The following is a 13648-nucleotide window of genomic DNA, read 5'->3' on the forward strand; positions in this document are numbered from 1 at the left end:
TAGTTTCACAAACTATTGTGTTACAATACTAATACAGATAATGCTTAATACATAGAAAAAAAACTACTAATAATAATATATGTCTAATACTTTATACTAAAAGAAATAAAAGACATCTGATGCTTGCATTTGTTCATGTGGAACTTTTCTTTCTCTAAATGTGTATTTATAAAAGCTTGAAATCTGCACATATTTGATTTGGTATGGGTTTTCCTCTGGATGCCCTCCCTAACACATTCCTCCCAGGGATTTGCGTCTCCTCTATATGTTTATTTATACATTTAGAAAAATCCGAGAAGTTCCCACCATGCAGAAAACAAGGGACTAATTACACAAGAGAGGATACTATGTCAAACCCAAGTTTGGGACATCGGGCACAGAAAATGGCAGGGAGACATATCTAAGGGAGTTCAGCAGAACCCCAGTGCAAAAAGAGAGAGAGAGATGAGGAGGAACAATATGAGGAAATTTGATTTGCAGGAATTCACATTTGGATTACTCCTCATAGGCCAGAGAGAAAAGTTCAGGCTACGGGAGACTGGGCCAAGGTAAACCCATATTTTGGTTTTCTGCCCTACACTGTTCCTTTCAGTGACTACATACTTTTATAAGTTGCAACCAGAAAGTTGATCCAAGTCTGCATAACAGGTCTTCAAAAATATGCGCTTAAGAGGCTCAACTTACTTCCCCAATGGGGCCGAAGTTTCCACTCCTGCAGATGGAAAATATTTTGTCATGGGCACAAATGTTTGAAGGACCTATGCAACTTGATTTTAATGCTCAGGAAGAGAATAGTTTTAGAGCACTGTGCAAAAGTTGTGAGCCATCCCTAACTTCGCTATGTTTTGTGTAAAAACATGCAGACATAAATGGAAATTTGGAAACAAGAATTCTAATAAGCTTGATGATTAATATGCATGTAAAAAGGTATGACCACCTTTATTCTTCAGCACAGCCAGAACTCTCTGAGGCCAACTGTCCTGTAATTGAGAAGCCTTTTTGGATTAGTTTTCCTCTTCTTTAAGTTCATTCAGATCTCTTCTTTGGATGTTACCTGCCTTTTATTCTACTCTTTGTCAAGATGATCCCACACTGTTTCAATAATGTTGAGGCCTGGGCTCTGGGGAGGCCAATCTCTGACTGATAGTGTTCCATTGTGTGTTTTTTTGTTTGTTTGCTTTTTTGCTTATGCTTTCAATGCACTGGCAGTATGTTTGAAATCACTGTCATACTAAAAATTAAAGTAGTGTCAATTGAGATGTTTTCTAGATGATATTGAATGGCTATACTTTTCTGGATTCATAATTTCCCAGATCCCAAACACCAGTAGTTGAAATGCAGTCCTGAAACATGACACAGCCTCCACTGTGTTTTACAGATGACTGTAGACACTGTTCTAAACAGAGTGTCTACAGTCATACCTCTCTCAATTAGAACCAAAAGTTTCAGTTTGAATTCATCACTCTATAAGACCTGTTGCCCTGTTTACCTTCATTAAAAATGTCTTCTTGACAGCTGCCCTTCCACTGATAAGGCTTCAAGGAATAGTGAATGGATCAGCTGAAGGTCCAGATGAGGATTATGCTAAAAAAAAAATGCTTTGAGTGCTCAAATTCATAGAGAAGCACCATTTATGTACCAGTCCATTTTAACAAACAAAAACACATTCCTTTGAGAATAGTCAGCTACAAGGACTGGACTGAAAATGAGCTAAAACAAGGTAAAAGGAAGACTTTAGAGAAGATGCATGTGTGTAGTAAAGGAGGACATGCAGAGGGCTGGTGTGACAGAAGACGCAGGGAACAGGGTCAGATGGAGACAAGTGATCCGAAGTAGTGACCCATAAAGAGAACAGCTGGATGACGATGAAAAAGAAGAAGGGGATTTAAATATAAAACATTTTTGGGATTTTTAAAGTTGGTACTTCCACTCCAGCCCAGGAGGTGGCGGGAAAGCACCGAAATTGTGACTGTCAAACAACTGTAACAGCAGAAGAAGAAGGACGCACGAATACGACGTCAGATAAGTAAACAATAGCACGTCCCACGGCAGACTCAAGAGAGAGGTGTCATGAGATAAATTAGCTTTAAATTCACCTGAGTCGTGCTAGCATATTTTGTAATAAGCCTTCGTAAACATTTGAACTGTTCGTGGCGCTCTAGCTATAGGTAGCAGGCTAGATATCGGAGCTAGCTGACGGTACGGAGGCTAGTTACGCTCGAAACAAAGTATGTGCTTTTACAGACACTACCTGCTATAAAACGATTATAGTTAGTATCCACTGCTGCTAACAAACTGCAGATTTCATGGTTTAATTATTTGCATTTTAGACATGAACGGCCAAGCGGACGTCGAAGTCGACTACAAGCGGAAATACAAAAATCTCAAACGGAAATTAAAGTTTCTTGTTTATGTGAGTGTTTTCATTTTAAACCGTCCCGTTTCCTCTGCCGTGCTATAGTTGCGTGTCTGTCTTTGCGCTTATTTCGTTTCGCTGGTTTCCTTTTCCAGGAGCAGGAGTGTTTTCAGGAGGAGCTGAGGAGAGCACAGAGGAAACTTCTGAAAGTTTCCAGGGACAAGAGGTTTGTGAGAAGTGTGTCTTCATATAGGTATGCTTTGTGCATCCTAATGGAAATGCAAAAAATAATTTTCTATACATGTTTTCCAGCTTTCTTCTGGACAGATTGCTGCAGTATGAGCGAGTAGATGAAGACTCATCAGGTAGACTAGGAACATAAAACCTTTATGAGTAAAAAAAAAAAAAAAAGCTGTTGCTTCTGAAGTCCTGTGGATCAATTTTGTCTTTGTTTTCATCATTAGATTCAGAAGCAACTGTTTCCTCGGAAAACAGTGAAGGGGAAGGACCCAGAGAGAGGGAAAGGGAACGAGAGGGAGCAAAGAAGTAAGTCGGCTATTTAAGTAAATAAATTACCAGGTAGATCAACCAGAATCATTCACTTTTGAGTCGGTTCATATTTAACCTTTTATTTCCACCCTCCACAGATGTCTTGTGCAATGTGAAGTTACCTGTTTACTTTGCATTGCACAACACTGTGTGTTATAAATAGTAGTTGCATGCTCCATGAATCACTCATTTTATAGTTTGAGCCCAATGAATTCTGGTGTTATCAACTTGGAATAAGCCAGTGTATTCAGGGAAGAAAAAATTCAGTGATGGAAAAATCCTGGGCATTCAGTATATTCCGGTAGTTAGCTGATCTCATTTTCGGACAAATAACACTAACAAACCAACCCTAGACAATCTGAAGCCACTACAGATCATAACACTGACCAGCAGGTTCCCATCAATCTGAAATCGGATAAATCTGGGATTATATGACCACATGATCTTTTTCCAGTGCCCAAGATTCTAATGTTTATGCTCCCTAAACTGAAGCCTTTTCCCCCAATTAAACACCAAGTAGTTTTCTTAAGGCTATGTGTGGAAATACCCTATATTTCAGTATTAAACATAGCCATATTGTATGATTTGATCTACAGCCATTCAGTCATCACCACTTCCAGGTTTAATGATGTATTGAACAGTTCTTAACCCAATTTTTGTAGTTTCAGAGATCATCCAGAATGCATGCAGACCATTAATTTGTCCCTTTTGAAATGTAGCTCCATATATGAAGCGTGTGAATTACCACAGTAATTATTGGTGGAAGGCTCTTTCCTATTCGAGGTGTTAAATCCAGGTGGTGACTGGATTTGGCCAGTCAGTTTATATTCAGGCATTAAATGATGTTAAGGTACAGGTTAGAGTAGTGATTTCCCTTTGTTTAGTGTGAGTCTCTAGCCAACACTAATAAATCATAAAGTGAGTATTTTTACTGTTTTACAGAGGCTACATATTGTTTTTCTCCCTTTTCTTAACTGTGACTAGCTAGCACAAGACGGTGTTTTCACAATTCTGTATGGAAAAAAAAAATTCTGCATAATCTTTCTGTCACCCTGTCTCTAAGGGAGAAGGTGACTTGCCCTCCCACTTAGTGACAGGGTGAGAAGTTCAGTCATTTGGGACGTACTAGGAGTAGTAGCAGCAAAATGTTCCATGCATGTTCTACTGGGAGTAGGCCCCGGGGTAATCCCAGGACACGCTGTTCCACCGAATGAGCTGGAGGAGGTGGCTGGGGAGAAGGAGGTTTGGCTTCTCTGCTGCCCCAACGTTCCGGCCCCGAATAATCAGCAGAAAATGGATGGATGGATATGCAATGAAGGCAGAAGGCGGGGGGTAGGGGGCATTTTAAAGCTAGCTTTATTTGGACTTACTTTACATGTCCAAGCCAAGTAAGCCTGTTAGGACAGTTGAGTGAAACATTTGTGCTTTCTAATTGTTAAACTAAACACATTCATATTTCTTTTTTATTTAATCCATGACCTTCTTTTCAGGCGAAAAAGTAGTCCCGGTGCGTGCCTCCCTTCATCATCATCTCCTCATCTCTCCCTGCTTTCCCGTCCTGGTGTGAACTCCCTGCAGTCATCCGGCTCTGGGGCCTACCTCAACACTGTGAGTTTCTCTTTCCCCTCCTCTTATCTTATTGCAACCAACAACAATAACATTGCTGTCATATTCATCTTCTCATCAAAGAGCATAATCTGTTTTTTTAATTTTGCATTATTTTATTCACAAGTCTGTTCCTTGCTTTTTGTTTTTAGATTTATAATTGCTCCACTGTCTTTTTATTGTTCATTCTTCTGTGTATGTTTTGTTTGTTTTTCTGTGTGTCTGTCTTATAAACTGCCCTTTGACTGTGTGCATGCATGTTTGTGTGGTCATTTGACAATGATTTGGGGCCTGCGTGTGTGTTGGGCAGATGCCCTTCCCACCAGAGTATTTGGCTCCCCCAGCTGAACGAATGAAGAAAGAGAGAAAAACAAAGACGGCAAAAAACAAGAAAGAGACTACGGGGAAGGTGAGAGAGGAAGAGGGGAAACAAGATGTTCAGAGATAAAAATAATTATGATCAAACAGATACACTTCACACTTTATTCTCACAAACTGTACACAAACCAGCTATTTATATTTGATGGCCCGGCAGGCTGTTTCCAGTATTTTCAGTTTAGATGCATATTTCTAACAAAGTAAAAAGCATCTAAAATATATCTATTTCATAGTGTACAGTTTTTCATTTTTATTGCTCTAACAATGGCATTTCAAGACCCTTTTGTTGAGCCCCAAATCCATTACAAGTTTGATAGTATACCTGAAAAAATATATGAGTGCATGTACAGTTGTGATAAAAAGAAAGTGCACCCTCTGTCAATTGTAAGGTTTTACATATCAGGATATAATATTTAAAAATGATCTGGTGTTAGGAGGTTTTAAATTGAGCTAAATACAACTTGAGATAAACAACACATGGCGTTATACACTGTGTCTTTATTATTCACCAAAAACATAAAATGCAGAAGCAGTTTGTGGAAAAACAAAGTGCACCCAATGACTCAGTAGCTTGTAGACCCACCTTTAGCGCCAATAATCGGAAGTAATTTTTTTCTGTGTGACTTTATCAGTCTTCTTCAGTTCATTGACGTTTGTTGGCATTCATTTATGCACAGCTCTCTTAAGGTCCCACCACAGCATTTCAGTCAGGTTGAGGTCTGGACTTTGAGCCATCACACCTTGATTCTTTGCTTTTTCAGTAATTCTGTTTTAGAGTTGCTGCTCTGCTTGGGATCTTTGTCCTGTTGCAGAGTTAGCCAACAGATGATGTCACATTTGACTGTAGAATGCTTTGGTATACAGAGGAGCTCATGCTCCACTCTATGACTGCAAGGTGCCTGAATCCAGCGGCTGCAAAGCAAGCCAAGTCATCATTCCTGCACCACTGCACCTGACACTTGATATGAGGTGTTTGTGCTGACAGGCTGTGTTTGGTTGTTTTGTATTTTTTGCAGTTTCTCTGAGCATTGTGTGTTCAGACCCACTCCTGTGAGGATTGGCAGCTGTCTTGAATGTTTTACACTTGCGAATAATCCTTCTCACTGGAGAATGATGGGGCAGATTGTTTGGAAATGCCCTTGGGCAGCAACAGTTGCTTCTCTAAGATTGCTGATCATTGCTGATGGCTTGTGTTAACACACATCTGAATGCTCCAGATCAGAAAACTGCCAAATCGTCTGCTTTCATAAAGGTGCTCACATTTGCTGATTATCAATTAACCAAGTGCATTTGATTAGCAGCATCTGGCTGCTACCTACACTCCTAATGACACACTGTAATATGCAATTGTTACGGTTGTATTTACCTAATTTTAAGACCCACTAAGGACCAGGTGAATTTTTTTTTTTTTTATTCTATCCGGATACATAAAAGCTTAGATTTTAAGTAGAGTGTACTGTCTTTTTACCATGACTGTTCATGCTTTGTCCTGATTTACTCCGGTCATCTGTGACATTACCATCAATCCCCACTCATCATTCTTTTACACTCCGTCCATCCCTCGCTTTGTCATTCCAAACAACTTCTTCTTCTTTCTGATCTTCTTAGGTCGTTACTTCAATGGCAGCTAATTACCCATCAGGCCCTGCAGCTCCTCCAACAGCCAGTGGCCACTTCAGCTGGGTTCCTAGACAGATGTTTAGCGGAGATGCAGCTGAGGAGGAGGGCGAGAGCGACGGAGACAGTGACAGAGGAGACGAAGACAGAGGAGAGGGAGACGAGGCTGAACTCGTCATTGACATCCCTAATGAGTGAGCCTGAGTGTGCGATTAGATTTATTTATAAGTAAGGGAAATGTATGTGGATGTAAGGTTGAAAAATAGAACAGGGTTGAATGTATTTCTGCATTGAACAAACAAGTCCACACTTTTGAAAGGAGGGTCAAGCTCCCCCTTGTGGACTTAAGCTTAACTGCAGCAGCGCTGTCCAAACAATATCATCAGTACTGCGTTTGTGTAAAATTATGTCGGGTTATTGGTCTGTGACAAAAGTGCAGTTTGCAAAGGATTAAGAAAGATCTAGAATCACTGAGCTGGACAAATACTTTACTTTGTACAGCGGTTTCAAACTACCTGCTGATTACTTTTGTCTAAACATCCAAACAAACTGAATACAACGAGGTGTGTCCTTTGTTTTTTTTATTGCTTAACAGCTGTCTCTGACTTTGTATTGTAGAAGTGCTGCAGTCCTTTTAAAACTGTTCAACTGTGACATAAATGTGTGCAGCTTTAAGTTTTGTTTACTTGTTACAGTTTTGACATTTCTCATTTGTACTCACAGTTTATTTCATCAAATCGGTCAAAAATTTAAGTGTTTCTCATGAATGGGTGTGTAGTTTTTGTACCCATCCAACTGTGTGTCAGATTAAAATAATTTCAGCAGACTAAAAGTTTTTATTTAAACTTCACTTGTTTGTTTGTGTGTGTGTGTTTGTGTGTGTGTGTGTGTGTGTGTTATTCACAGATTCCACCGAGGCAGCTTTACTTAAACAGAAAGTGTTTATGTGTTTACCAAAATGCATTTGTAATATATTTTTTAAAGTGAAAGTGTTAAATTGCTCTTATGTTGTGGTTTATTGCCCCACCCTGAACTCACACCCTGAAACTCTCATTCCACAGCTACACACAGACACTGAAGTACGCAGTCCTCTTTGTACTGTGTTGCATTTTGCTTTTTAAAATATTTATAACACTAAAATACTGCGTAAACTTCATGTCCATGTCACTTACTGTGTATGACTGTCTTTGCTTGCTTGACCTCTCTGCAAAGGAATCCTGATACCGTTGTTGACTGAAGCCCAAGGGTACATTTGGCTCATGTTGGCCATAACTTTTAAGCAATGTGAAGGGAGCGTGGCGCGACTCCAGCTCTTGATGACTAAAAGAGAGTGCAAGATATTTTTTTCCGTTGACTCTAAAGCTGTGGTATTACATGCAAATTTTTGTTTTGCAACATAATGATTTTGCAAAAAGCACTCAGTGCCAGCGTCATGCCTCAACAGGCATGATTCTGATATTTAGGAGGGCAAATGTGCAAGCCATGAAAGGGAGTGTGTTCAGATTTCAAGAATCGCTGCACTCTGGGAGAGACAATGACCCGTGAAACTGTCGCTATCCGGATTTAGCTCTAATAAGGAGTTCATGAACAGACCATGCTATATTTAGAGTTCACTTTCTCTCATTTATCTGGACTTTTAGGTGTGAAATTCTTCTTGATTTGGAAGCAAAGCAAATATTTGATCTGATAGAGAGTCAGCACTTTAAGGTAAGCGCTTTACCTAACAACAAGAGCTTGTCAATCAAATAACCTTGCACAGAGACCATTGTTTGGGCATGCAGACATACAAGTAATTGACAGCTCTGAATAGGTGTGGGCTTTCCTTGTGTACTTAACAGAAATGGGAGTTAAAGGTGTAACCATAGAGAGTATGAGAGGGAGGGGTGAAGTGGAGGTACAGCCAGAGGGAGAGTCATAGAGGGTGGAACTGACAGAGGGGGGCGAGGCTGTCAGGAAAAGGGAAATGAAGGAGTAAGCAAGATTGTGCCTGCAAACACAGACTCACTCTCACAGAGTGCAGCTAACATTAACAGCGGACAGACATGGTTGCAGAGAAACTGGAGGAGGAAACAAGGAGCGAGTGAGGAAAACAACAAGCCATCAGCAGCCAACCTTAGCCACATTATCTTTCTCATCTATATACGGAAATCACTGGGTAATTTATAAGCCTCTCCCTCTGTGAATTTGTGTGTGTGTGTGTGTGAGAGGAGGGGGGGGGGATCTGCTAAGCTCACCACCATCATGCTGTGTCCTGCTGCTGTCAGTGCAGCTGCTGCGGCTGTCTGCCTGCTGGCAGTGCTGGGCCTAGGCCTGTCTCTCCCAGCTGAGGACAACTCGGAGGCAGACTTCACCCTCTGCAGCAACTGCTTCTACAGACAGACGCCTCCTCAGGGATCCTCTGCAGGGCCGCTGCTGCGCCCACGCTGCCACAGGCTGCCGGGAGGGCAGGCGTTTGCCACTCTGTCCAGACCGACCTGTGACACAGCTGTCTACTCTGCCTTCCATCTCCGCCAGGGATGGACTGAGAGGGAGGGAGAGGAGGAGAGAGAACCTGTGGTAAGAGTACATCTATCACATTTCTTAAAGTAGAAGTGCTTAGTTTTAAATGATGAAATTATAAGTAAAGAAATGTGGTGGAAAGTAACTAAGTACATTGTGAGTGGTAACCACTCAATTTTCTAATAAAGAAAATGAAGTAAAAAACGCAGAAAATGGAGCCCTGCAAAAGATTGGTGGCGTGCCCAAGGTGTGCCCTGCCACCTGCCCTGTGACAGCTGGGATACGCTCTAGCCCAACCGTGACCCTGAATTGGATAAGCATAAGAAAACGCAAGGCTGGATTACCTGGATTTGATGGCCACCCCTTAAGAGGGGCCTGTAATGACTATTAACTCTTTGCAGTTGAAGTTTAGACAAATTTCATCTCTAAAAAACTTTCAGGTGTTTACATCTGAATACCAGCTCAGTGCTGAAATAGGTACCGTTAATTAATATTTCACACAAAAAATAAATAAATTTGTAAAACAGGACGTTACTTCTCTACTCCTACAGAGAAAGGTCAAATCATCATCGGTATAGAAAACATGATTCATAGGAACATTTATGTACAGAATGCATTCTTACATATTACATATGTCTTACATATTGTTATTTAATAATCAAACTAAATGAATGTTTTTATATCTATATTTGAGCTGACACACTGGAATTAATCAAACATAACATTTGACCACTAAAATACATTTTTCTCTTCAGGAAGGCAAGTAAATAACTGCAATTTGGCATCAAAAATAATAACATGTTCTATCGTTTTTCTGCTTTTTTGCAAAACAGTAAATTAGAGAATTTATGAATAACAACAATAATGATATTTTAGCATTGGATTAACCATTAGGAAACATAAGAATTTTTTTTCGTAATTACAATAGTGTTAATTTAGGGCAGCTGTGGCATAAACCTTATATTGGTTGGTGATCTAATAACTTTGTTAAGCACTCTACTTGGAATACTTTATCCCAGACAATGGAAATAATCTGGGATAATAATAAATAAGAAGTAGTAGTATAAGAATAAGAATTACAGGTGTCTGGGGATAACTAAAGATTTTTAATGCAGAGCCTTTGAATAATACAAGTGTATTCAATATAAAATAAAACACCTTTGAAACTTTTATTTTTCAAACATTCAGCTCTCAGGCCAAACAAAAAGTTTTTTAATTAGGAAAGGAGTCTGATTATTTTTTCCACATTAAAAATCATTTGAAAATGGAGCTTAAAGAAAATGCAAACAATATAAATTTAAAAGATGGATTGGATCTTTATCACACTCATAATTATAAACACTCAACAGCTGGGCACGCAGAAACAGGAATTAGAGATGTTTCTGCTATTGTTGTGTCCTTATATGAGAACATTTAAAAATCAGAGTGCATAGATTGAAGAGTTTGATGGACTCTTTCTTAAACTGCTGGTTTTGGTTCTTTTTCTGCCAGACAGAGCAGGAAGAAGACATTAAAGTGGCAGCACCAGCTCTTCTCAGAGGAGGTGCGGATCCATCTCATTCTGTCTCGCCCACAGACTCCCCTTTTCACCACTGGGATTCAACAGTCACAACACTGGTCCAGTCAAGCGTGTCTCCCCAGTGCAGCACTGTAGGGGGTGATCTCTACATCCTTACTGGAGCGGGAGGACTCGGGGCTGCTGAGGATGGAGACGAGGAGTGTCAGACGAAGCCGCTGTGGTCTGCGGCGTGCTGTGCTGTCCCGCAGGGGAAGGGTGGCTTCAGCGTTGGGTTAATCAGAGAGACGGAGGAAGGGGTGAGGCAAGTGAGCGTGAAGGAGCTGGAAGACATGCTAGGATTGGCAGAAATGTTCTCTGAAGGCTGCGGAGGAGGAGATGGGAAAAGTGTTGAAGTCGGAGTTGGTCTCCACAGTGAGGGACTTCCTGGAAATACAGATGTGCAGACAGACATTCTGGAAAGCCGAGAGGCGTCAATAACTAAAGAACAGGCAGCTAATTCTCAGTCAGGGAAAGCTGATGGTGCTGACGCCATGCAGGAAACTTCAGCAGATGCAGCAACTTCTGAGAGCAGCAACTCCGACTCCTCAGCTGAACATGAAACTGCTGAAGAGACGAACACAAACTCCACCAGCACTCTGGTCTCCATCCTCTCCACCACCTTCTCCATCTTCAAATTTCCTCTGCGTCCTGTATTCTCTACAATCACACAACTACCTGGACAGGTAGCTCTAATAGCTCTCTAATAGCTCTAATATGTAAACATCCAAAAATATACTACACAAAATTTAAATATAAACATAATTTAAACTGAGTTGCCCCTCTCACCATACTAACAGTTATTTTCTCTGTAAAGGATGTGCAGATATTAAGAGGTTCAGACTCAAAGATGTTTTCTGGGAGTATATCATACACTTCCATAGAGTCAAGTCTATATTAAGGGAAAGGTGCAATACTGGGTCCACTTTCCCATAAAGCATTACTGAGACTTCATGGATTACCTCGCCACACCCTAGTTTGTAAAAACATCATTGTTAACATCTTCATGATTTTGTCAGACCTCTCAGAGCCACATTCCAGACACGTGTGTAACACATGTGTGACAATTGTTTTCACAGATTGACTAATGCTCCCCGAGACTCTCTAATTTCACTAGTTACAAGCAATCCTTGAGAATTAAAAGATATTATGACTTTATATTCATTAAACAGTATAATGACCTATGGTTCTGATTAATGTTTTCAATAGGAAAATAAAACCATTACAAATCATTAGAAATATACAATTTTTGTTTCTACATTTGAGCCTCGGGTTAATAAAACTGTCTCAAGAGTTTGTGTTATGTATTAACCTGTTATGTATTAACATATTCAGGTTCAGGGTTAAATAATAAATCATCTCATTCCAGTCTGCTCCGCCCGTAGACTGGAATGAGGTGTGGTGTACAGGTGGAGTTCATTCTAGGTGTAGTACATTGCCTCAAGGCTTTCTGTCTTTTTGTTGTTTATACTTCCTGCAGTCACACTGTGAAATCGACTCACTATTCTTATCTGTGTTCAGGTCACCTATGTTCTCCAGGAAGACCTTGGAGTTCTCTCTACCCTGCCTGGAGAGACCTTCACCCTGTTCCATCTACTGACCTCTGACCTGCTCTCCTGGATGGGCACAGCAGGAGAAATGCTGCTAGGTATTGGGGAGACCTGCTTCTGTAGTGTTTATTACTGCACCTCCTCTATGATGGGGGAACTGCTGAGCAGCTGCCACATTGGGGTCACTGGTCTGGGCACCCTGGCTGGAGACACGGTGGGGGTATTTGGTGATGCTTTGGATAATGCTTGGTCGGTGACCAAGTTCTTTGGAGGGCGGCTGTGGGAGCAGAGTGAGGGTTATGTGGGAACAGTGATGTCAGAGATGGGAGGTCAAACACAAGCTGTAGGAGGAGGTTTTGGAAGACTGGTATGGAGAAGTGGGAAGGGAGTGATCAATGTGTTCAGGCTGGGTGGAGGGGTTATATTTGGAATGGTTGATGTAGTCTTTGGGGATGTAAGAGAGGCCTTTGGGCAGGAGTCGAATGAAGAATGAAAGAAAAAAATAAGACTCAAGATGACACCTTTAATAAACGTTTTTCCCTGAAGTTTCAGTTTTGGTTTGTAAATTTCTTCCAGATATGAACGTGTGAAAAACTAATTAAAGATGATGTAATTTGATATGCCTTAGTTGTTACAGATGGTTTGCTGGATTTATTTTTGAAGTAAAATAGTGATGGAGTAAATTTCACTGCATTTCTTACACTGTAGGTCTTACAATTCACTGTGGAAAACTGGCTGCCCAAATAGTCTGCTGTACTTGAGAGCTTAACCAACTGTGATTTGAATAACACTGTGCACACTCTGCTATTGGATGTAATTACTCAAGACAACTTGTGTGATAACTGTCACATCTGTAAATCTGAATAAAAGAGTATGCTGGGTTACCAACATGACATGCACCATTTCCTTGAATTTCCTTAATTGAATATTCTTGTTTCCTTCTTCCAGTAGTACAATTTGACACATATATGTATATTTACCCAGTTACCCAGTCACATTATACTTCTACTGCAAACTGTATTTTTAGACAGAAAAAATGACATTATTTTACAGATTAAACCATGATGATGTTGGTAATACGTTTTTACCAGTTCAGTAAACTGCTGCTTTATTATACTATTATACTATATTTATTATACTGCGTTATTTATACTAAATGACGATGAAAGCAAAACTAATATATCATCTAACCTGCAAGATGAGTCTCTACCACAGATAAATTTTTATTATCGAGGGCACATGAGATATAAAACATTTGTTATGCCTATTTGCATGCAAATATATTGTTTTGGTGTAATATATATATCAACAGACATTGTAGTGATTGAGTATAACAGTCCAAATAACAACATCTGGAGGAAGGAGCGCGAAACAATAGAGTACCAGGGGCTTAAGGTGGAAGGTAAAGTGGCCGAGAGTTTAAGAGTCATTATGTGTGTCAATGTATTTAAATTTGAATATATGTGTGTGTGTAATTAAATTCAGTCAACTGATTGTAATTTTTATTTTTTTAATAAATACTTGCTTATTATCATTTTC

General features: G+C 40.1%; 2 protein-coding genes across 3 annotated transcripts; both read left to right on the forward strand.

Moving 5' to 3' along the window:
• Positions 1 to 1996: 1996 nt before the first annotated feature.
• Positions 1997 to 7506, forward strand: ino80e (INO80 complex subunit E). Of its 2 annotated transcripts, XM_063488308.1 has the most exons (8): positions 1997 to 2228; positions 2331 to 2413; positions 2512 to 2582; positions 2669 to 2721; positions 2821 to 2902; positions 4396 to 4513; positions 4821 to 4919; positions 6497 to 7506. In XM_063488308.1, exons 2-8 carry the CDS (start codon positions 2333 to 2335, stop codon positions 6701 to 6703), a joined length of 711 nt encoding a protein of 236 aa, XP_063344378.1. In that variant the 5' UTR covers positions 1997 to 2228; positions 2331 to 2332; the 3' UTR covers positions 6704 to 7506. The 2 variants fall into 2 exon arrangements, with proteins under 2 accessions (XP_063344378.1, XP_063344379.1); XM_063488309.1 differs by lacking the exon at positions 4821 to 4919.
• A 338-nt stretch (positions 7507 to 7844) lies between these two features.
• On the forward strand, positions 7845 to 13634 carry LOC134636387 (uncharacterized). Its single transcript, XM_063486350.1, has 3 exons — positions 7845 to 9061; positions 10496 to 11245; positions 12081 to 13634. The coding sequence occupies exons 1-3, from the start codon at positions 8747 to 8749 to the stop codon at positions 12600 to 12602; spliced, it is 1587 nt and encodes a 528-aa protein (XP_063342420.1). The 5' UTR covers positions 7845 to 8746; the 3' UTR covers positions 12603 to 13634.
• Positions 13635 to 13648: the final 14 nt, after the last annotated feature.

This window comes from Pelmatolapia mariae, linkage group LG10_11, assembly GCF_036321145.2.
Source record: "Pelmatolapia mariae isolate MD_Pm_ZW linkage group LG10_11, Pm_UMD_F_2, whole genome shotgun sequence".
NCBI classification, from domain to species: domain Eukaryota; kingdom Metazoa; phylum Chordata; class Actinopteri; order Cichliformes; family Cichlidae; genus Pelmatolapia; species Pelmatolapia mariae.